Source organism: Miniopterus natalensis, chromosome 4 (assembly GCF_054644295.1).
Source record: "Miniopterus natalensis isolate mMinNat1 chromosome 4, mMinNat1.hap1, whole genome shotgun sequence".
Taxonomy (NCBI): Eukaryota; Metazoa; Chordata; class Mammalia; order Chiroptera; family Miniopteridae; genus Miniopterus; species Miniopterus natalensis.
Window position 1 is genome coordinate 13,228,055 of NC_142084.1, and position 25,142 is coordinate 13,253,196.

At 42.1% G+C, this 25,142-nt stretch overlaps 1 protein-coding gene across 1 annotated transcript in view; it reads right to left on the bottom strand.

Moving 5' to 3' along the window:
* Window positions 1-12,813, bottom strand: part of KCTD16 (potassium channel tetramerization domain containing 16) — a 212,991-nt gene extending 200,178 nt beyond the window's left edge. The window contains exons 1-2 of the mRNA XM_016212522.2: window positions 12,404-12,813; window positions 10,918-12,052 (exon numbers count right to left, since the gene is read on the bottom strand). Of these exons, the coding sequence (XP_016068008.1) occupies window positions 10,918-11,749 (832 nt within the window). The 5' untranslated portion in view covers window positions 11,750-12,052; window positions 12,404-12,813. The remainder of the gene's footprint in view (window positions 1-10,917; window positions 12,053-12,403) is intronic.
* Between the last annotated feature and the right edge of the window lie 12,329 nt (window positions 12,814-25,142).

The window sequence follows — 25,142 nt, forward strand, 5'->3', positions numbered from 1 at the left end:
AGCTGCCTCTCTATTTTCATATCAATTTACACTTGCCCGTCACACTAGATTGAAGCTCCCACTTACTAGTCTAATCTATTCCTAAACCATAAACTCCATGAGTATATTGTCCACATGCTTCTTGTTCACAGGTGACCCTGCAACCACATGCAGTCTCAGGTGCATGTAAATGTTCAGCAAATATTTCTAGAAGGAGTGTTTGAGCCAACCATTGCAGAGAGGTAGGAACCTAACACACACAAGCAAAGGGCATATTAAGGTCATAGTGTTGCCTGGCATTTACTCACGTGGCCAGAAGGTAGCAAACAGATTTCTAGACAAGTAACTGAGGCTAGACCTAAAACTGCCTATGAAAGGAGGTCCTTCTGATGAAGGAATGTCAAGATCTGTTAGAGAACAAGGTATATATATTTGTCTTACAGATGAAGGCAAGTTAGAAGTGCCGACAGTTTCCAGTGAATAAGTCTGTGCACGTTGTGAATTACTTCCCTGGCTGACTCTAGAGAAGTGCTAGGAAGTCATTAGCATAAGGACTTAGTGAATCAAGATCTTGATTCTTTGAAAGGCAATGCTCCTGCACCTTTGGTGGAATTGCAAACTTGTGCAGCCACTATGGAAAACAGTATGGAGGTGCCTCAAAAAAATTAAAAAGAAAACTACCATATGACCCAGCAATCCCACTTATGGGTATTTATCTGAAGAAATCTAAAACACTCATTTGAAAAGACAACATGCACCCCTATGTTCACTGCAGCATTATTTACAGTAGCCAAGATATGGAAGCAACTTAAGTGTCCATCAATAGATGACTGGATAAAAAAGATGTGGTTCTTATATACAATGGACTATTACTCAGCCATAAAAAAAGAATGAATTTGTGCCATTTGCAACATGGATGGACCTAGAGAATATTATGCTAAGTGAAATAAGTTAGAGAAAGACAAATACCACTGATTTCATGTACATGTGGAATCTAAGAAACAAAATATAAATGAACAAACAAAACAGAAAGAGACTCACAGATACAGAGAACAGACTAATGGTTGCCACGTGGGAGGGTTAAAAAGGTAAAAAGGATTAAGTTGTGCAAACTGGCAGTTACAGAATAGTCGTGGGGGTATAAATTACAGCACAGGGAATATAATCAATAATGTTGTAATAACTACATATAGTGTCAGGTGGGTACTGACCTTTGAGGGAGTTCACTTTGTAAATTATGTCCAACCACTATGCTATACACTAATATAACTTGAATGTCAACTGGAACTGAAAATTTTAAAAAGAAATTTAAAGCACTTGGTAAATGTGGGGAAATATCTTAATTCTCCACATACAGATATGGTATTTTCTATCCACCTCAACTAAACAACCCTAAAAAAAGGTACTTTAATATAATAAGGCAGGTCCTCAGTAAGTGTGAAGCAACCAGATCTTTTCAAACAAATAAATATTTTACATTATTGAGCATCCAGGGACCTAAAAATGGCCTTTAAAATGTTGGAAGTATCACACATCATAGCGTCAGTCATTACTGCCCCACGCCGCAGGAGTCTCTCCAGAAAAGCCAGGCAGAGCTGCTCCTTCTCTAAGGCGTGCTTTCCTTAGCACCTTCCTATTTCACTGCAGCTTGACAGACTGTACAACTCCACACAGGTAGCCCTCTGTTTAATGAAAACAACACATTTCACCTAGTTAGCTAGAAAGCAACTCAATGAAAATGAAATCTACTTTCCATTTGCATTACAGTGTAAATTTGCATAGGAAAATTTTTCCAGCCCTGATGCTTGACCAGTGATTGATGTGTTCTGCGTGTAGGCCAGTTCTGTTTCTGTTTGGGGTATTTTCAGTACTCTGCAACGGTTCTCCAAGTCTAGGGTAATCCCTTGATTTTTAAGGGTATGCCCCTATTACCCGCTCATATCCAGATGCCCCACTTCCCATCTCCCAGTCACTAGAATTTCCCTGCTGCTCTAAGGTCCCCTTTACAGAACAGTCACCATCACCAGAGCCTCATTACCCTTTATTTAGCTGCCTGGACAGTCGCCATTAACTCTCTCATTTCCTTTTAATACCTTACAGTACAGCAACTCTCAGTGGGAAGCAAAATGTCTTGCTTTCATTCCTGGAACAATTTTAATGATTCTATTGTCAGTAGCATACTCAGACCCATTCTCCATCACCAGGAAGGAGAGTACTCTGTAGGATGTGATTCATAAAAGGTTATTCTAATTCTGCAGTAACTGAATATGCTATTTAAATTGTATTCTTAATTTTCAATTCTACCACATACTATCCTAGGTTCTGAAAAGTCACAAGTTGAAAACCATGTAAGGAAAAAGTCACTATTAATGACTTCCTTTAGGGAATAGCCAGGGGGAAGGAAGATGTATGTTTATTCAGATTTAATTAAAATAAATAGCTTGAATTTCCTCTTAAAAAGCCACTTGAAGATGTTTTTCTTTGTTTGTTTGTTTCAACATGCATAGAATCATGTTGAAACAGACTGGGCAAAGTATCCAAGAGGACTTATTAGAAAGAATCAGGTAAGTAAGAGGAGCCACCTGTGTCTCATCCTTGCCAGCATTCATAACGATTTACTAACACTTCCACTGACTGGGTGCCAGGAACTGTCATGAGCACCCTACACATATCAACCCACTTGATTTTCATAACAACCCTACGAGGCAACGTCACCATCTCCATTTTACAGGTGAGAAAACTGAGGCATGGAAGTAATAAACCAATGATCAAGTAGCTAAGAATTCAACCTCAAGCACTCTGGGCTCCAAGACCCAGGCTCTTAACCATGTTATGCTGCCTCTGACATTAGAAAATGATTGTTAACGTTTATGGAAGGGAGGGAAGGAAGAAATGGAATCCTTCAGCAGTAAGAAAATTAAGGTCATTCTCACAGCACACTGCATTCTGGTAGAGTTCTTTCCCTATTAGGGCTATTTTCTCAATTTTGTAGCATTTTTCTGAATCCTGAGTCCCTTCTGGGTTATTAGTTAAACCTGGGCCTCATCCCAGTTTCATTGGTCTCCTGCTTGGGTGAACCAGCTAAAAGAAGACCACAGGAGACTCTGCTGCTTCTAAGTGTTTTTCTCAGTTCCCCTGACCTAGAATCTCTGTGCCAGTGCTAAGCGCAGAGCATCTTTTGGTGAGAATTTCAATTTGTATGTAAAGTGCTCAGCTAGTACCAGAAGCACTCAGAGGTATTAGAAAATAGCTCGATTATTATTTAAAGCACCATCACAGCATCACTGCTCTTCAGTTCTTGCTAAGAGATAATGTCATGGTATATTCACAACAGTGGCCTCACGACCATAACAACTCTGCAGTGGGCACTCACTTTTCATTCTTTTGAGAAATACTCATGGAAGACCTACCTACATGTGCACCAGGTGCTGCGCCAGGTAGTAAGATGACAGACACAGTTCCTACCTTCCTAGAGCTTAGTCTTCATGTTGGAGAGACAGTTAAATAAGCAAGTGTAACACAGTATTATTCGTGCCATGGTAAAGAAACTTAGGGCAGTATGGGGCAAAGGTAAGGCGTGCCTAATCCAACTACAGTAACTAAGAAAGGAATTGAAGGAAACTGCAGATGCTGAGCTTAAAAATGCAAGGGGCAGGAGGGCGACAGAAGATTCTGGGGAGGAAAGCAGAGGTCATTTCCTGAAGGGCGGTGATTCAGGGCAAGGAGTTTGTATTGAGTGTGAGGCAGTGAAGAGCGTGAAGCAGAGGAGAGGCATGGTCAGACTCATATAAGAAATCTCACCATTTTCGCAGTAGGGAGAACAAACCCAAAGGGGACACCACTAGGCATGAGGTGGGAAGGGAAATTTAAGCTTCTTTGCAGTAGTCTAGAAAAGCAATGCTGGCGGTCTAGGCAGGAGTAGTATCAGTGGCAATGAAAAGAAATGGACAGGCTTGAGAGAGATGAAGAACCAACAGGACTTGTCACAGATTAGACAGAGGGACCAGGGAGAAGGGAGAGCCCGGGATGACACCCAGGTTTCATTCTTCCCTGGAAACTGGGTGGCTGAATTGCCATTTACTGAGATGAAGAACAGTGGGAGAGAAACAATTTGTGAAAAATGGACAAGGAGCTCAACGGAGCTATAGCACAGTGGAAAGAACCCACGAATGCAAAATTAGAGTAGCCAGAATGCAAACTTTCCCACCCAAATGACCCCTCCCCCAGTGGATGGGACCCAGTGCGCACGTGGGTAGGCTCACTGCACCCTGATGATATCTCAGTCCAGCAGCGGGATATTAGAAAGTTCTTGAAGGTCTAGAAAGCCAAATAAGTGTTTCTTTTTTTTCCTGCCATATCATCAGAGTCAACTTGGACAATGGAGGTAATAAGTTGATCCCAATTGCTACTTGTCTATATGATAAATATTGAAAAGCTAACAATAAGAAGATGCCCTTCCCCTGCCTCCATCACATACAGCATTTCAATCTGCCAAAGCGAATTAAATGTGAACTTGCCGTTACTCATGATTTCTTGCCAGAAATAATGAACTTGAATCTGATCAAGTCTCTAGAATCTAGAGTCCAGATATAACAAATTCACAAAAAACGCAGGACTCAGAAAAATGTGTGTTCATGAGATCACAGAAATCACAGAGATGGATCAGCACAACCTCGAAAAAGGGACAGTCAACATGACAAATAACTTGGTTTCTTCAAAGAAATTGGAAAAGTGGTCAGGAGAAAAAAGGAGGGGGAAAGGGAGAGACTAAAAGGTACCTAAGATATAGTCTACCACTTTGTTACATATAAATTATATGCAGTATTTTTTCAATTCTTAAAGAGAAAAGGAATAGTAACCAAAGGTAATGAATGGGCTTCATTTGGGTCTTGACTCAAACAAGCCAACTTTAATATTGTGAGAAAACCAAAAGTTTGAACATCAACTAGATATTAAACTATAGTAAAGGATTACAGCAAGTCCTCGAATAACATTGTTTTTTCACCATAACTTTTGTTATAATGTTGGTGAGATCCCACAGGAACTTAACTCCTTTTCATACCAACTAGCCTGTGGTAAAACTGGTTTCCCTACACACTGTGCCTGAAGTTACAGAAGCTATCTACAATGTTAAGGGAGGACTTACTGTATTAATTTTGCATGTGATAATTGCATTGTTATTTTTTCATTTTATTTTGGAAACATAGAGTACAGTATTTGTAGATGAATGAAATGATTGATGTATGAAATTTGCTTCAAAATAACCCAGTGCGGACAGGAAGGAAAGTAGGTAGCAATATTTGTGGAACAAGATTGGTCTTGTAATAATAATTGTAATTGTTAGAGCTGGGTGTCTCCACATTTGGATGCATTTAAAGATTTCTGAGCTAAAAATTTTTTAACTGACTTGCCAAGAAATCCAATACTTGAGGAAAGCTACAGGAAAGACCAAAGGAAAAGAGCAAAAGTACTTATGATGCAGAAACTGAGCATTCATCTATCAGTCTCTGAAGGAACTTTTTTCTAGGCTTTGCACTGGCATCTCTCCTATGCAAGTCTCTCCTCTCCACAGTTTGTGTTTGGAGGTGCTCCAAATGGATCTTTATAGCACATTATCAGCTATTTCCATTTCTAATTCCTTTCATAAGATTCAAACCTCATTAGATTGCCAGGAGCATCTGGTCTTCTCTTTCCAGTTGTGTTTGTTTGTTTTTAACACATCGAGGCACTTGGGGGCATTTGCAGAGACCTCCCTTTTCTGTCCTCATGTAGACATTTCTCCTGTTGCCAAATTCATTCAGTGATGCTACAGACCTAGGAGGAAAGGGCTTTAATTGCCTTCCATAAGAGACTGGGCTTGGATAATACATCTTGTTTGGCATGAAAAAAAAAAAAAAACACAGTACAATAAAATATTTTACTAACACGCTTATATCACTGTTATATTGAGACCAATGCTCAGAGCACAGCATCTTAAAGACACATAAGAAGAAAATACATCCACCACCCCTGCCCTTTATCATCACCATTACCATCTAATATCTGCCCAAGCACAAGTCTAAATGGACTTCAAGATGAAGCTTTACACTTAAATTGTGCTCTTTTTTAAAATTATAAATTAAAACATTTCAAGTCTTAGGAAAGCTACCTTCCAGATACAAAGTCATCTGATCCACAACTATTAAAATATTTCTTACGTATAAAAAAACCCTGAGAAAAGTAACACCATGCCTTAAGAGTATTCTAAATATAATGACAGAATAGAATTTTTACTGATAAGCCTTGATTAGAGCATAGAGAGAAAGAGCTTGAAAGCAGGAATGACTAAAACAGGAGGAAATGAGAACATCTAGGTAGATAAGACAGAAAGTCATCACAGAAAAGGTATCAGCAGTGGTAAAGACCACGCCTTCACAATTTCGGCTACACTGTTCTGTTGCTTCATTTTGAAGGTGCCAACCATCTTATCTCTATGGGCAATAAAAGTTGAAGTTGTAATTGGTATTTTTCAAGTAACCAGGAGAAAAAGAGCTAGAATCATTTAAGGATAGATGCATTCCCACCTGTTTTCCTATAAAAACACACCCTCTTATTGAAGCTTTTTAAAAATGTTTCCATTACAGTTGACACTGATGACCCAGAATTCCACTTCTGGGTATTTATCTAAAGAAATTCAAAACACTAATTCAAAAAGGTACATGCATCTCTATCCTACTTCATTGCAGTGTGGTTCACAATAGCTAAGATACAGAGGCAGCTTAAGTGCCCATCAATTGACGAGTGACTAAAGAGGCTGTGGTAAATATATACAATGGAATATTACTCAGCCATAAAAAAAAGAATGAAATCTTAACATTTGCAGCAACATAGATGGATCTCTAGGGTATTATGCTAAGTGAAATAAGTTAGACAAAGTAAGACAAGTACCATATGATTTCACTTATTAAAGCTTTTAAAGTCAGTGTTGGGGAATTCACAGTGGCCAGAACCATAAATTCCTTCCCAATACAAGGCCATGCTGCTAAATTCTAAGTGAGAAATAATTTCCTGATCTACTTTTCTCCATCACCCCTCTCATTCAATAGCCTTGAACATAGTTACTGTGCAGGTAAAGCAATTTAGAGAGTTTTGTGGCAACAACCCTTTATATTTAAGTAAATGAAATAAAGAGAAGAAAGGTTAAAATGCACCTACAAGAAGCAATTTGTTCAAAAAGGTGAAGAATTGGTGTCGCTATCTATAATTCACAGAACTTAGAGTAAGCACCCTTATGAATTAAACTCCCTACTTGTGGTCATGTTACCGTGCTTTTATGAGAGCAAAATGCCTTTCAATCTGAGTGCTTTCAGCATTTGTCTGAAGTAACTGACTCATGAGTAGGATTAAGGAAATGTGCATAATTCTCTCCAACCAAGAACAATCTTCCCACTCTCTCTGGGACTGGAATATGGCTAAACAAGAGGGTGATTTATTTCCAGGCACCTGTGATTTTGTTCCTAAGTGGTGTGAATGGCTACTGAGTATCTGGTTCAAAATCAAGACTTCTCTTTTCTAAATTACTTAGCTCCCATTTCATTCAGAGGTGAATCGAGAAGGCATTCTCTGATGTTTATGAGATTGCCTTCTATACAACATCTGAACAGAAGAGAGGTAATTACTTAGCTAGCTGGGTGGGAAAAGAGGAAAGGGACAATTCTCGTTGTTTTAAATTAAAACAAAGGAGGTATCTAAAATACTTTGTGAGGCAGTCCTAGGATAGGCATTTCTATGTTCCTATATCACATTTTCTAGGTTGCTGATATGTGAATCATAATCCATAGCATCTCACATATCATATTTTGGTGTGTAAACAATGCAAACACATTTCTTATCACCCTCTTAAATACACAGTACAGACACCTATTGACTTTTTTTTAGTATGTTTTATTGATTTTAGAGCAAGAAGAAGGGAGAGGGAGAGAGAGAAACATTGATGTGAGGGAGAAACATCAATCAGTTGCCTCCTGCACATCTCCCGACTGGGGATCAAACCTGAAACCTAGGTATGTTCCTGCCTGGGAATCCAACCAGCGACTTTTTGGTGCATGGGATGACACTCGACCAACTAAACCACACCGGCCAGGGTAACACCTGTTGACTTAAATCGTTCATAATTCTACATTAACTATACACTCAGTCAAAACTACCTGATGCTGACCATCAATTCTAGGTCTATATGAAGATTAAATGACGCAAGAATCTAGCCTGTTAATAATACAGGGAGATTTTGATCTCCCAATTATCCCTTTGAAAACCTGGGAGTGGGAAATTAGGTAAACAGAGGAAGAAGAGGTCGCTCCCCATGACTGTCGACTACTATGTACAATGTATTAATTTCTCCCTGTTTATTTTTTACTGTGATATGGATCCAGGCAAGGTGACTCTGCATTATCCCTCAGTTATTAGAAAAGTCTGACTGCTTAGAGTTAATTTTATATATATATATGTGTGTGTGTGTGTGTGTGTGTTACATATGTATATTATGTATATAATATGTATATATATATATATATAATTTAACCTAAGAAGAAGTTGAGTTGCTCTGCAAAGAGCATCGTGTGTGTGTGTGCGCTGCTTGGTTTTCGAGGATGTAGGGGTGCTCCCTGGGATCTGTGCTGCCCTTTGGAATCTGGCAGGTTGAGGCTCCTGCCCTTTGTGCTCTCAGCTCCACAGGTGCACTGTAGCTGGGGCTATGTACCTCTCCATGGGGCTCAGCTGGGCTAGTACTTGCTCCCAAAGATTGCATACAGTCAACTTTACAGCACCTCCCATAGTTTCAGCCCATTAACCAGAGCACAACAGCTTGATGAATTAATGCTTATATAGGCACAGTTGGCAGCTTCTAATTAAATAATTATGGCTAAGCAGCTGCAAGGAAGCTGCTGTGGACCCTAGAAAGCCAGCTGTCAGTCTCATTGGTCCTAAGACAGAGGAAGGGTTAACAGTGAACTCTGGATGTTAGGCACAAAGGGCAAGTATATCATATGCAACATATACGCTGTGCAGTATAAAGCTGCTGTGTGTGTGTGTGTGCTAGTCTGACCGTGGAGGGATGGCAGCAATCTGCTCCTCGGCAGCCTCTCAGCAGCCCAACAAAGCAGCAGCAATTCTACAATCAGAAGAACAGAGCCTGTCCAGAGCATCCTAAAGAGGGCACAGTACTGGATGCATGAGTCTTTGACACAGAAATGTCACTGAGCTGGTAGGTAAATGCAATCTGGGTTCTGGGTCTCATTTAGATGTACAAGATTAGAAATCTATTGTGGTCTTTTGGGGGTAGAGCTAGTATGTTTTTATGTGAAGCTTTTTAAGATGCTATTTCAAATATCAGAAATTGGAGAAAGAGATAAAAATGACAAACCTAGATTTGAACACTAAGGTGCATTTTTCCCAAAAGTATGAAGAAGATATTTGTTCTACATAATCACAGATAATGTCAGGTTCCTTTACAGAAGGCTAAAAGCTAGAGTCTTATCTCTGCACTTGGGGAAATTCACCAGAAGGAAGAAAACAGTGTCTGGCCCTGAGCTCCAGCTCAGGGGAAGATACAGATTACAGATAAAGGCCACAGACAGGGTCATCGGACCAAATCCTGCTTGTTACTTGCATCATGTGTGCCAGCACTGAGAGCTGACTTCCTGTTTCTCCATAGGCTGGCCTTTCCACACATCTAAAGACCGAATGCGCGATGACCCCGTACAGAACAACCAGGCTTCCCATAACCACTTCACCAAGGTCCCAGCACCACCTCCCAAGGAATAAACACAACTGTAGGCAGAAATTAGTCCAAGAAATTCATGTGTTCATGTTCAAATAAGTTCAGGCATTTTAACCCCTAGGTGTATTGCTTTGCCTTTAGAACAAGAAGCGCGGAGATCCAACGTCAGCACTGGAACCACATTCCTCATGGGATTCGCTTCCCGACTTCCTGGCCTGTTGAATATCAGCAATTAAATCAAGCACAAAAGTTTACAGACTGATGGACTTTCCTCCCTTCAGGAGTCAATGGCTTTAATGTATCTAAAATAATACCATTTCATAAAACAAAGCAATCTGTACCAAAAGGTGCCCTTTAAGCAAATGGACTGACCTCCAGCAAACAGAGTTAAAAAGCTTCAGTACAATCGTTCCCTTTCCTTTTTTCCCTCTGGTTTCCCTTCATGTCAGTAATTCTATCACCTCAGCCGTCTAGATGTTTGCCGGTGATTGGCAATTCCCAAGGATCTAGCCCCTTTTAGGTGGGTCTTAAATGAAGTTCAGCTTAATTAAGTCTGCTGTGAATCTCAAGTCTCAGCACAAAATACTAAAGAATCAAATAGCAGACTTGTAAAGCCTATGATAGAAAAGCAAATTTTAGACTTGAATGGAGGGTGGGAGCGAGAAAGGGGGTCTTTCGTCAGTCTATACTGCCATCTAGCCAAAACCACGTCATTCACTGCAACATCCATTTGTGTTTTCAAAGCCCCTGATGAAAGCAAATCTTCAGCAACCAGCTTAATAGACCCCAAAGTCCAGATAAAAGAACAGACGGCAACATCTCATCCACTCTCCATGGATCAACAGCCAAGCTCAGCTCATCACCCTATCTGCACAGTTCAGAGTCTCGCAAACAGATACATGCCTCTTTTCATTCCACATGATACCTATACCAGTACCATCTGCATCTTGTGATTTTTGAGGCCTCTGAATATTGTGACTTCACTGGGAAAACAGATAAAAGTTGCCTTAGGTAAGACATGAGAGCTGAATTATAAGCTCTAATACTCTAGCTATACCTCAAGATAAAAAAAAAAAAATCCCAAAATAATGTTCCTTAGACATTGACTGAACATGCAGACCATACATATCTGTAAAGAGACTGGATACACATGAACAATACAAACTACCCTTTGCACTTACGGTAGAAGACGTATTCAGTGTAGCTTGACCAGATCTTGTCGTCTGTATACTGGTTGAGGAAAGATGCTGTCACAGAGGAGTTACAGGCCACCATGTGGAATCCACACTCAGACAACATATCAAAAGCCCTTTCCAGATGCTTGAATTTGAGATAAAATCTGGAGGTGTATCTCTCCGGGGCTCGGTCAGGGTCTCTGCTCTCATTCAAAGATTCTCCAAAGACCTCCTTTGCCAAGGAAATCCTTCCACAAACCAAAATCCGGGGAACTCTCCGAAACTTGGCATCTGCCTGCCCCTCTCTGCCCATGGTGCAGGACCCCCTGTAACCCACAGTGATGAAACCCCACTTGCGGTCGGCAGGGAGCAGTGAGGAAGGGGGGCAGATTCTCGTGTCACTTCCTTGGGAGGCATCTTCGAAGTCACTATGGCAGAATTCCTCCGGGCTTTGCTTGATTTCATCAGGGGTCAGGAGTCTGACCAAGTCTGGGAGCTGGAAGTACTCGGCTTCCCTTTTCAGTCTTCCTCGTTCTGGAAAGTGATCAGGCAGGACCACCTGCCTATCCCTGAGATAGTCCAGAATGTAACGGAACAAGAATCCATCTCTGTCAATGAAAAACCTTCCCTTGGAGTCCTTGGCTAGCTCGTTCGCCGTGTCTCTCTTTGGGGAAAACATTTTCCACAGGAGGGAATGAGGGATGCTTATTAATGTGGAGTGGCGAGTGAAATAGACTTGACCCCCAACATTCAGCTCCATGACCTCGGGGAAGGAGTTGGGAACTGCGGCCCCCTGCTCTCGAGGATAGTATCGGCTGCAGTTTCCACTCAGAGCCATGGTCCCTTTCCTTGTCTCCTCCTATTTTGACTTGAAGGTGCGATCCAAAGGAGTCACAGCCTGATCCTTTACATCGACTCGTAGGGGAGGGAGGAAGAAGGCAGCTAACTTGTTAAAAACCTCCTCTTACCCCGGTATTTCCCCCAAGAGAGCAAAATTTAGAAGAGTCCACAGGTGAAGTAGATGAAGCCCTGGCTGGTGGTGAGCTATTACTTCATGGAATATAATCAACTCCTCTCACTGGATCTTCCCCCAGGCTCAGTAGACAAGGCAGGCCAAGTCCCCAGTTACTCAGAGGTCTGTCTAAAGGAAAAGGGAGAAAATTATTTCCTCAAACCCAGCATGAGTCAGAAAAAGAGAGAGCTGCTGGAGGGGAAGGGGGAGGAGGGGAGCAACGGGGAGGGATGCAGGGAGGGAGATTATTTTACATAAGCAGCCCTGGAACTACTGATTTCAGCCTTTCTCCCAGGAAATAGCTTCTCTCCAGCTATTCTGTGTCTACAGGTTCATCCATACGCTGCTGTCTCTAGCAATTAGTATTAGAAACATTTCTATTTGTATTTCTGCATTAAAAAGGAATATGCAATTTTCAACTTCTAAAAGGGGATTTTTCCCCCCAGCTGGACAGGAAAATCAATAAGGCTCAGAACTTACCTTGGTGAGTGCTGGAAACAGTCCTGTGAAGAAATAGCCATTAGCAAAGCAGCCAGAAGGCACAGCCACACTGAGCCTATCAATGAAAAGTGCCAGAGAGATGTGCTCTTAGAAAACAATAATTACATATATTAATATAAGTGTATATTTCTATGTATGTATGTACATACTCATTTCCAATCTCAAGTTAAAACAAGTCACAAAAAAGTTAAACCGTGGTGAGAGGTGATTGGGTTGAGCAGCAGAGAAAAATATTCAACAGAAGTGTCTCCAGGTGCGGAAAAATCAAACCTTCAGCAAGAATCCTTAAAACAGAAGAGAGTTGCAAGAGGCACCGGGACTTGGACGCTTTTCAGTGAGCCCAGCAGCAGAAGGACGGAGGCGCCCTGCTGGGGTCCCAGGTAGCCACCCCACCTGCGGGCAAGGGCGAACAGGCTCCCATGTTCCTAGCCAGGTGGGACCGTTGGGTGCCGTTGGGTGCCGTTGGGAACCGTTGGGCGCCGGTGGAGCGGGTGGGAGCCGGTGGAGCGGGTGGAGCGGGTGGGAGCCGGGGGAGCCGAAGCGCAGAGCTGCGGGCGACCGGTCCCGGGCGCCGGCTTCTCGGGCGCAGGCGGGCGGCGAGCTGGGCGGTTCCACCGTTCCCGGTGCAGTTGGGCTGCTGTTGTTTCAGCAGCGCAGGCAAGAAACCATCCAGGGAAATGCCTATTACATCATCTTAAAGGAATAGGGCTCGGAGCGCGCGGAGGCGGCCCGGCCACGCCGTCCGCGGCGGCAGGTCCCGGACGCTGGGGCGCCGCCGGCCGGGCTCGCGGCTGCGGGCGCCGGGGCGGGGCGGGGACGCGCGCAGCCCGGAGTTCCCCGGCCCCTCGCCGGCTCCGGTCCCGACGCGCGCCGCCGCCACCATCCCCGGACAGCACCCCAGCCCGGGGCGGCGGAACGCAAGTGACTTTCCACCTGAAACACCTACAAAGAACCCTCTGCACAGCCCGGGGATTCTGCCCAAGGGCAAATTTCCCCTTTAAAGCTTGGCTGAAAAAAGCCTGCACACCTAAGGACCCGGCGTCCGACTATAAAGTGGCGCTGGCTGTTTTTTAACCGAAGGGTATTAACCGTGTTCTCTCAAACACCCTCCTCTTCCTTCCTGCTCCATCCCTCTGCCACCCCCCGAAATAAATAAATAAATAAATAAATAAATAAATAAATAAATAAATAAATAAATAAATAGGAAACGGCAGACTTACTGCGGGCCATCAGCTCGGCTCACCTGCAAGGAACTGTAACCCGCAACCTTTCCCCGGGCCGTTCCTCGCTGAGCATCTCCGTGGGCGTGCGCCCACCCCGCCCACGCCTCCCGAGAGGCCTCCGGTGGAAGACAGGCCAGCCGAGAGAGAGTTTACTCCTGTCCCAGAGGACTCCCCTAAGTGCATCATTAGAGTTTCAGGAAGGCATTTCCAGGGCAACCTAATCCACTAACAAAGTGCTTCCAGTTGATCCTGCCAGTCAATAATGGCCTAGCCGGCAGTTTACAGTAAGTCTGCCATTTCCTCTTTAAAACACCAGGGTCTTAGGATGCGCATTCTTAATAAGGATATAGTACTTCACTATGAATAATATATGTGAGCCACACTCCATCCCAAACAATTGCTATTAACAAAAAAACAAAAACGGAAAGTATGAATTAGATACATTTTATGGGATACATGTGTTTATTGCCAAGTCTCCCTCAAGACTTAGCTTGAAAATAGACTCTGCAGTAGGATAAATTAATTTCTAGTCTAACAATCTTTTCTTTCAGTGACTATCAGGTTACCGAACACATTCAAAGTATTAGCTAACACTCCAACACCTGAGTATATTTGACTTTGTTTCTTTAATGTATTAACCTGTCCTGGCCTCAATCATTGGGATCTTAATGCTGGACCAATCAAGGAAATGTTTATTATTTGATGCACTTATATCGCCATCTACTGTCCCTACACTATCACTGCAGATCTGCATCTGGCAAAAGTTACCTGAGCCAAAAGTTATATTTTTTTTCTTTATTTTAAAGTTTTTGTAGCGGCCTGACTATTACCAGATACACACTGTTCACCATGATGACAAAATAAAAATTTAGTTGCCACCAGGTCAAGGGAAAAATAAGTCTGAATCCTTGCCTATAAAGTATTGGGTTTGGTTGTAGTTAAAGTAAACAAATGTTTTATTTCAAACAGAGTAGGCCAGTGCACTATGACAAGAGCTTTGGAGACTGGATATTAAAATATTCTGGAGCCAGTCTGAAAGGAAGTGGAGGGTGAGAGAAAGACCATAGCCTTTTAAAGCTACAAGGGACTTGAGAAGTGGTAATCACCATCTCGTCTTAGAGAAACTGAGGTCCAGAGAGGGAAAGCATTTCCACAGGATGGCACAGCCTTGGAGTAGCAGGGTGGGGTTTGGACCACTGCCATTCAGTCTACTCAGTGTCCTGTTGTTAACCTCACATATGCCAGAACAGGGATCGAGAAGAGGCAAATTAAAAATAATAATTTCAAGATTACTACACATTTGAATACAAAAAACAGCAAGTCACTTAAAAGACTTTTTAACATTAAATTAAATTGCAAGGCTAAAAGATTTTACATTAAAAAAAGAGTATTCTGATTTCAAAAATGAGGAGCTCTGATCATTGGTCTGGATTTCATAGGTTAGGCTATGTTCTGAGGCTAGTTCTTAACCTCTTTTAGAGCATGGACTGCTTGGAGAATCTTACGAAATCTAGAAAATGAACACACAAGCATAAGTTTACATTCCATGTTGAGCAGAGCCTCTCAGGAAGAGTTGTAAAGGGAGGAACCAGGGAGCCACATGGTGGGGCACTCCCATGCCCAGCAGTCTGCAAATTTCTACTGTGAACCTTCTCTTTGAAATGAGATTACACACACACTCACAGAGACACACTCTGAGGACTGAAAAAATAAACCAGTCACCAGACAACCTTAATCTTGGGGGCCCATTGTTGGGCCACACAACCTGAACTCATATATATATTTTAATCCTCATCTGAATAGTAAGGATATTTTTTCCATTGATTTTTAGAGAGCAGAAGGGAGGAGGGATGGGGGAGGAGAGAGAGGGAGAGAAACAGATGTGAGAGAAGCACATTGATTGGTTGCCTCCTTCATGCACCCCAACCAGAGGCAGGGATCGAACCTGCATCCCTCTGGTGTGCAGGCCGACACTCCAACCACTGAACCACTCTGGCTAGGGCATGAACTCATATTTTTTAATAAACATTGCATATATCCTTTTCACAGTATTGCTTTATATTTTGTGTTAAAATTTTCATTTATCAAGGGCTCAATCCCCAGGAGGGGCATGCAGGAGGCAGCGGATCTATGATGTTTCTCTCATTGATGTTACTATTTCTCTATACCCCTCCCTCTCTCTCTCCAAAAACCAATAAAACGTATGTGTTTAAAATTGTGAAAAAATAAACAACTGTTTTTCTAGCTCCCTTTATGCATACTTACTTTTAATTTACCTGAAGCGTCAAGAAATTGGGAATGTCTTGGCCTCTCTCTCCCACCTTCTTGAGAGATGGCAGATGGGGTGCAAGATTAGTTAACATCCTCTGTCCTGTACTTTGTTCCTTTAGGGCCTGGGAGGTAAACAAATGAAAAGTGAGATTAAAAAGATAACAGGTTTGAAGGAAACAAAGCAATATAACACATAGAGAGATTTGAGTAGTGCTGGAGTAAGCGAGTGTGTCTCAGGGAGCTTGTCAGTAAGCCCAGCTGTTGGGTGCCTTAACAAGAGGCAAGAAGCCAAGTCTAGGCTGTAAGTGTATTCCTGTCCTTCGTGTCAGCAGATAACGCTGCTAGTGTAGGATTCTCTCCTGGCATCTCGCTGCTGGAACAGTGCAGGAGGCCACACTGGCCCGAAGGCTGAACACACAGAACAGATTTCCCTTAGGGGCAGAGCAAGAAAGAATGTTCCATCCTGTTCTTAGTAATAGTCAAGCCTATATAGCACATCAAGATACAGCACGGGTAACTGTGGAATTCATAAAACGTGTCTTAGCCTGTTTCCTGTCCCCCACTGTCACACACCCCCGTAGCTGAATGTTGAAGAGTACATTCTCAAAAGGACAATTTTAATTTTAGAACAATGTGATCACTTCCCACATTCTCACCCCCAACCCATCTTTAAGTTTCCTCTTCCCTCGAGCAGAGATAGCTTTTAGGCTGCCTGTCTTTCTTGTGAGGGAGGGAGAGAATTGATTTCATAAACTTACTCACGTTAAGATACTGTGCACTCATTGTGCTAGGTGCCCCAAGGACTCCTGCATTATCGTAACAGCTACTGCTGATGGAAGGCCGGCCATTGAGTGCTCACAACAGTCGTTACCCCTCTTCCAACTCTGCCTGACTGGCTGTGTGACACTGAACAGGAGAGTCAACATCTCTGGCACCAGGGTAAAATGCAGATTATTATGCTGACCTGACTTCCAGGTGTGTTGTGCAGATTAAATACTGTGATGCGTATAAGACGCCTAGCACACCCTCAGTCTCTAGGTGAATGCTTAATAAAGACCATAGTATTCATGACAGCGACAGAAGGAGCTGCATTGTTTGCTGGGAGACTCAAGTGGAGGCATGCAGAAGTTACCAAAGATGACCAAAGACAGAAATTCAGTTCTACTTCCAAAATCTTTCCTCTTCCCACTGTGCAGCTCGAGTTAAAGATCACTGCTTATTACAGATGTATTTGTTAATAATGGGGGTGATTTCAGGCTTTGGCAGGGAGATGGGGTGGCAAAATGAGAAACAGAGTAATCAGTTAAAAATGAAAATGCCACGGTCTTCCGCCAGATGAGGTTACATTGCTGGTATCCTTGCGTTCATTCCACATGGATTCATGAAGTACCTGTGTTATGACCAACACAGCGCTAGGTACTCAAAATTGTATTGAATTCTATACAATCTGTGAACTCAAACACTCACATACAAACGCACATACACTCATACTCAAAATCCTACCAGTGAAAGACAAAGATGAAAAACTTCTTGATTTTTGAGCACTGCCTTTTATTTGCAGAAAGATGCCTGCTGCTGTATTCAGCTATTGGTCCTACATAGTTCCAATATGATCTAGACAAACCCCTTGACCTCAGGTGGCCCCTGCTTCCATAGCTATAAAACGAAGTTGTCTCCCCTTATAAAGATACTGTGACTGATGCCAAAATAAAGAAAAATACAGCTGTCAAGTCTTCAGAGACATACAGAAAGTAATTTGTTAGGTAAAAAACAGACAACAAGGCAGCAAACAGCGATCTCTCTTGTTACATAAAGCCTTACAAGGAAGAATTTGAATTAGACTTGTGTAATCTTAAAGTTGAAAAAGAAAAGAGGTCAGCCACTGCAGCCTCAGACCCGCCTCAAAGTTTGAGGTAATAGCAAAAATTCAGTGCAGTGATTTCTCTTACCGTCTCTCCCTGAAAATACTTATGAACTCTACTCTCATAAAACACAAATAATATCTAGAGTTGTTCGTGCCTCCAAACGGAAGTCTGCAGAATTAAGTTCTGCCAAGTGAACTGTCCTTTTGAGATCTGAGCTTTTAATAATGTATATGTTGATCTACAAAGAAAGTACTGCCCTTCAGGTATGAAGGTAACATTATTGACTGTTTAATATGATCTAAGGCTGTGTGTGTGTGTGTGTGTGTGTGTGTGTGTGTGTGTGTGTGTGTGTGTGTGTGTAGGGGATATATATTTCTGTAGTAGGCACAGATGTGAGGTCACCTTATAGGTTTCTCTTCAAAACAATGAAACTTTTCTGGAACAAGTGGTCAAAGCCAGGAGTGAACAATTTGGTGTTAAAGATGTGAAAAGCCAACTTGGCATACAGCATGGGGCAAAAGTAGGTTTACGGTCGTTCATATGGAACATAATACAGTAATTAATAAAGAATAAACTCTGTGTTTTACTTACAACTGTAAACCTGCTTTTGCCCACCCTGTTTGTGTTTTCAACCTGTGATCCTCATCAATATGAAACCTAAGCAACAGAGATACAGACTCCATTCCTTTTTTTTTTTTTTTATCCTCACCTGAGGATATGGTTTTATTGATTTTGGGTTTTTTTGAGAGAGAGAAACATCAATGGGAGATAGAAACATCAATCAGTTGCCTCCCAGACGTGCCCAACTAGGGATCGAACCCTCAGCCTAGGTATGTGCCCTGACTGGAAATCAAACCACAGCCTTTTGGTGTACGGGACATGCTCCAACCAACTGAGCTACCTGGCCAGGCCCAGACTCTGTTTCTTAAAATGGATTTGCCAATAAGGAAAAAAATAGAATGCAGGTGCCCAACTATCAAGCAATTGATTCCAGCAAATGGAATATTTCATGCAATATTTCAAGAATGGTTATAAAAAACAAGCAGGATCGACCCTGCTTCCCCCTACAGATTTTCTGCTAGCAGCCTGCTTAACCATGTTGCACTATTCACTGTTTAGTGCTTGTTACGTATACTATATTGTGCATGTTGGTACAGTCCCCATTATGTTTGCTATATATTATATATGCATCTCTTGGTAAAGGAGAAGCGTAACTTGTATGCCAGTCATTGTCGCATTTTTATCTCTGACCTAGGAAACCCATTTTTCAAATGACACCTTTGTCATCATTCCAAAATAGGCAAGCTGTATCAAATCAGAATAAGCTTAAGTGTTAAGTTCCAATACACCTATTTATTTTTAAAAAATCAGTCAAAAATTGTAATAATATGTCAGTGGTCTGTAGAGTGCATTTTTATTTTTTTCCAAATAGTTTAATGTATGTATAAGTCAAATTTATTGAACCCTCAGAAGCAACTTGCAAGAAAGAGAGTTTAAAAATCCTGGTTATAATGAAAAGGGGCAGGTTTTCAAATCAGGCAGGGCAGGGTTTAAAAGAGGTACCTACCAGCTGTATGATCAGGAGCTAATCTCTTTATCTCCCTGAGGATTGTCTCCTCATATATATACTATTAGAAATAAAATGCCCACTTTGCAGCATTGATGTAGGATTATCGATAATGCTCTGTGAAGTGCTTGGCCCACAGCACGGGCTCAATAAGTAATGGGCAATGTGATTGTATTTATGCTCGGCTCCATCGCCTCCTCTGTCCTGCTTCCTCCACTTGCTGCCACACCTAACTGCATGGGTTTTTTGAATGAGCAGATGGAAGGGCAGGTACCACATTCCTCATTCATGCTGGTGAGGAGACAGACCCTTTGTCTGAACCTCTGCTTCTCCCTGCTGGGAGGGGAACAGGAGAAAGGAAAGAGATGCTGGGAACTCTGAGCACCTCTGTCCTTGGAGATAGATCATTAGTTCACTTAGAAACCTGTTCTCCTGCCTGAGACACTACCTATGCCTTTCCAAGATGAGCGGAAGGAGTGCAGGACCAGGCTGACTCATTCACACCTATCACGCCATTCTACAGTGATGCAGCAGTCCCTTGGTGTAGGGATTGTAGATGGCATTTTCACAACTACATCCAAACACGTCATACTTGTAGGTTGGAATGAATCTTGCCGATGGCAGCTACACACGGGGACCAGCAGGAAGAGAGAACGGCAAAGACCAAATTAGACTGTTTTGCCAGTGGACTTGAGAAGCCAGAGCTGGGAACTGCAGACATGTCTGAACGCTTGGTATTCAGACCCCTTTTCCCTTGCCTCTTGAGCTATCTGCAAGAAATCTCTGGAGCAGGAACTGTTTTTCACTCATTTTAGTATCCCAGGTAGCACAGGTTCTGGCATCTGGAAAGTGCTCAATGTCTGCTGAATGTACTTGCAGGAGCAAGAGTGTATCCTCAGAAGGGCCCGAGAAAATGGTGTGTTAAGAAGCTGACAGGGTCATGTTGGAACGTGCTGTTGGTCGAGAATACATGGTAGTTGATTTCAGTTTATTTCTCGAAACATGGAGCACTCCTTGCTAGCAGAGACCTTTCCATTTGGTCAGGTCTCAGAGAAATGAACTGACTGCAAAAACCGGCCTTTCTTAACTCACCACTGCAGAGAGGTCACACAAGTACCCAGTGTGGAGTTTCACTGAGATGGAAAAGTGGAAGACCCTTAAAAGGAATATCCTTGGAAAACTGAATGATCAAACAGTTTCCACTTTCAAATTTCACTGCCACTAGTTTCTTAAAACACCTGTGTCTGTTGCCAAACAACTTAATAAAATTAACAAATAAAACTAATTCTGCCAGACATTCTAATATACATTATCTCTTTTAATCCCACAACAACCCTCAACTGTTGGTTGGCATTGTGAGAAGAATAAAAGGTCCTCCAACAGGCTGAGTAATTAGCAACAGGTTACAGCCAGTCTGTCTACCCTCAAAGCCCCCTGGTAACTACATGAAATGTATTCAGCAATATATATCCTCAGTAGGTCCCCAACATTTGGACTTAGCATCACACAGAGCCAGAGCAACACCATATTCCTATAGATCACCACCATCTCCCCAATCCTAGCTCAGTGCCTGGCACAGAGAAAGTGCTCCATAAGAATCTGTCAAAGGACTGTTAGGACAGACAAGTGAATGAATGAATGAATGAATGAATGAATGAATGAATGAATGAATGAATGAATGAATGAATGAATGACATGAATAAACAAATGAACAAGCTACCAGGTGGGACAACGGTACCCAGAAATTTTAAGTGGGTGTAACAAGAATCTAATCTCATGGAGCATGTCTAATTTTCTTTACTCCTGAGATGTTGGTTCCAAATAGGAGAAAGATTCCAAAGATGAAAAAAGTGTTTGTAATCACAGCATCATAGAACTGGCCCTTTATGAATCCAAAAAGATGAGTAATATAATTTACATGTTTTATGTTCCAGAATTTAGAAGCTTTAGAAATGAACTGCTTTTGGAATAAGACTCCCTAGAAATAATAAAGCCCTAGGTTTTTTAAAATGCTTAGATGCTGGAAAAAAATATGATTTACTTAAAAAATATCTTGCCAAAGCACCAGGCAATTCTAACCCAGGCATTGTATGCATCAGTCACTCTGCATCCTTTCCAAAAAGTGTGTGTGGAGTAGGGTGTGGGGTTGGAAAGCCTGGTAATGAGTGACCTATACAGACACACATACTGGGCACAAGATCTAAGGGACCAAAGCACACAACTCAAATGTGACTTGGGAAGCATCACTCTTTTGCTGTATAATGCAGATTTTCACAGCTCCTGCCAAGGAAATTGCATGTTACCGTTATAGACAATGATCTGAGCCTCAAGCACATCTCACAATTCCCCGAGGGTCTCTGGAAATGATAGGCTCAGTTGCAACATGTGGTTCAGTGGCTGCCAGAAAATATCAGGCAATTGTCTGAAATGGAGCCAGTGTCGTATATCTTCCTTATAAATCTGATTGTCATTCATCAGGGAAAAGATGGGCGATCCCCCAAAAGATTTATGTATCTGATAGAAACTTGATTCAACCTGGTATCTCTTGACCAGCCCCTTGAATTTTTCTATACTTAAATGAGATCTTGAGGGTGGTTACATACATCTATGTTGTTAAAGTGCCACTGTACTGGACACAGAGGCTAATATTACCCCTACATAGAATACTAAATAAAATCGAAATGAAAAATTAGAAAATGGGCTAAGGATGGAGAAGTGATGGATTTCTTATGTGCACAGAGAGTAAGCAAATGCACTCCAAATTTTTACTGTCATTTTGCCCAAGGACATTATGCTTCTAAGTATAAGGAAAGAAAGAGAAAGTCACTGCCCACTGAACATGACCGATGAAGTCCACATGGAAACATCAGCGCTTCACAAGAATAACCACCCCCTCCTAAAGTCTACCTGTAGAGCGGCTGGCTCATCTGGTCAACATAGTCTTTCCCCAATTATTAACAACAACAAAAGAAGCATTGAGCTCTTTTAAAACAGCTCTCCTGTTCCATGTCTCTTATCATTTATTTACTCAAATATTTACATATCTGTTTGTACAAAGAACTATGTTAACTCTGTAGAGAATGCAACAATTAATCAGACACAAGACTTACTTGCAACGAGCTGATAATCTAGTAGAGCACTCCCTGTGTGTCCGAGCGAGAAATGGGTAAGTGATGCACAGAAGAAAGTGGTGACTGTTATTAAGAGAAGTGGGAAAAGCTTTATGAGCGAGGTACAGAGCTAACCAAAATGAAGTCAATTTTTCGAAACTCTAAGGAACATCATGCCTAGCACAAAGTGCCCATTAATCAATTATTGAAGGACTAAAGAAAGTGCCGCCCTGCATCACCACACATTTACTGGACATGAAGTCAAGCACTCATTTAGAGTTCATTTAGAACTGCCCCAAACTGAGCTGACTCATTAGAGTTCTGTTGACCTCAGAAATATTTTATAGGTCTATATAAAGGTAAGCCCATTGCAGGACTAGTTCGTGCGGCTAATTCATATCTGGCTCTCAGCCAATGAGAACTAAGAGCCATTTGAGTGGCCCATCCAATCATTAATGTACTCTACCAGGTCCCTCCTTCTGCCATTACTTGTGTCCCAGGGAGCACACTGGTTCAAGATAGAGGACCAATTATAATGCTGAGGACTCTACAGAAGATCAGGGAAGACACCGGGTGGCAGCAAACAACGTTCACCACAATAGCTGCTAATGCCCCCAGGAGAGCCTAAGAAACCCATAACGGCAGACTCTTGTCACCTGGTAGAAATCCTCTGACATTGGAAGGGCAGCATAAGCCTCACTGCAGCCAGAAAGATTGACCAACAACAGTATGAAGAATAAAGAGAAGAGATCTATGGCCAGAGGCATATCACAACTTCAGAAGACTTGAAGAGAAACAAGGACAGTTGCCAAAGTACGACCAGTAGCATATCTCCCACGTATCGTGGTGTAATAATCCTTATAGCACCAATTTAGGCAATGTGATCATTTCCAGGAACAAGTTCCCACGATAAATGGGGTATACGTATAACTTAAGGCTGGGGGTGGGCGTGGAGGAAGATCCGAAACACTATTTCTATTTCAGATGCCCTAAGAGCCCTGTAATTAAGGATATCTTTAGGGAAGTTGACTTTCTGCAAGTAACACAGTTCTTTAATGTGATTGTATAACACAGAGGAGCTCTAATAAAAGAACAAGACTTACTTTTGTTCAGTACAGAAGGGCAGCCTATGAGTAACTGTAGTCACCTTTCATTACTACTAATAAAGTTTGCCTGTTTATTAACTTAATATCCACAACACGGAGGCAGAAAGGGAAAGAAACATACAAAGAAATACTGAAACAAAATTTAAATACTAAAAATGATTATTACCTGTGTAGGGAAGCATTAGGGCATCGTGGTGAAAGGGTGGGCTCTGGGATGGTCAGTTCTGGGACTGAATCCCAACGCCATCATTTACCAGCTGGGAAGGTTACATTACCTCTCCAGACACAGCTTCTCATCTGCAAAACAGGTAATAATTGTAGTTCTTCATAGAAATTTGGTGAGAACTAAATAAGAGAATGTATATTAAGCGCTTAGTTCATCACCATAGTGAGTGCTCAACAAATGTAGCTTTTTTAATGCATTTTTCCCCAACCCGTTTTAGATACCCTAGATCAAAGGGTAGAGCCTCATCACTAACCTTAGCCAGAGAAGTTACACAGGCTCCCTGTGAGATGCAGAGCCTCCTACTGAGAGATGTTCTGGGCAGATCAAAGGGCACCATATGGCAGTGTTACAATATTCCTGGTCTGTAGAACACACTCTCTCGTGCCAAATTCTCATGTCATCATCTCTGGCCCCATAAAGCTTTAGCCCTTGTTCCCCATTTGTTAGATGTCACTTATTACAGCATGGTTTCTAGTACACAAGAATGTTTGGGCAAAAATCTGCACATTTTTAAAATTCTCTTCTCCCCTCTGCATTCTGTAGCTTGTTGACCTGCCTCAGTCTCCGTAGACTATCGTCATTATGGAAACGACTCTAAAATCTAAATGTTTGGCTTTGGCCTCTTCCCAGCTTCTATATACCTGTTAAACATCCTCACGTGGACCTATCAGCATCTCATACTCAAGTCATTAAGTCCAAAGCCAAATATCCATTTGCCACTCCCATCCATTATATTCCACCAAGTTCTCCCGGAGTTAATGGCATCACCGGCATTTTTCTACTGTCCACGTAAAAACCCACCATTTGACTCCTCCCTTTCCATTGGCAGCTGATGCCTAATAATTAAATCAATCCACTTTCTCTCTCCCGTAATTCTTTCAGGTATCTCTTCTCTTCCATTTCCATCTGTCCTACTCCAGTTCTTTACCTTTTACCCAGATTCATATATTCAACAAGTAATTACGGAGCATTTACCATGGGCCAGGTGTGAGCTCTATATGTCAGGGACCCAGAGATGAACAAGGTAGACGAGGTTCTTGCCCTCATGCAGCTCCCATTCTAGGCAAGGAACACAGATTGGAAATAAGTAAAAAAATAATTTAAAATAGTGACATGGGCTTTGAATAAAATAGAATCAGGTAATATGAAGAGAATATCTTGGGCTGGGGCTAGGGGGACAAAGAGAAGAAGATGAGCTGTGACAGGTTAGGACTCTTTGAGGAAGTGATATGTAAGCTGAGGCGAGAAGCCAGCCATGTGACATTCTGGGAACAGAGTGTTCTAGTCAGATGGAATAGCAAGAACAAAGGCTCAGATGCCTGAGGTAAGACTAAGCTGGCTTTGTTCAAG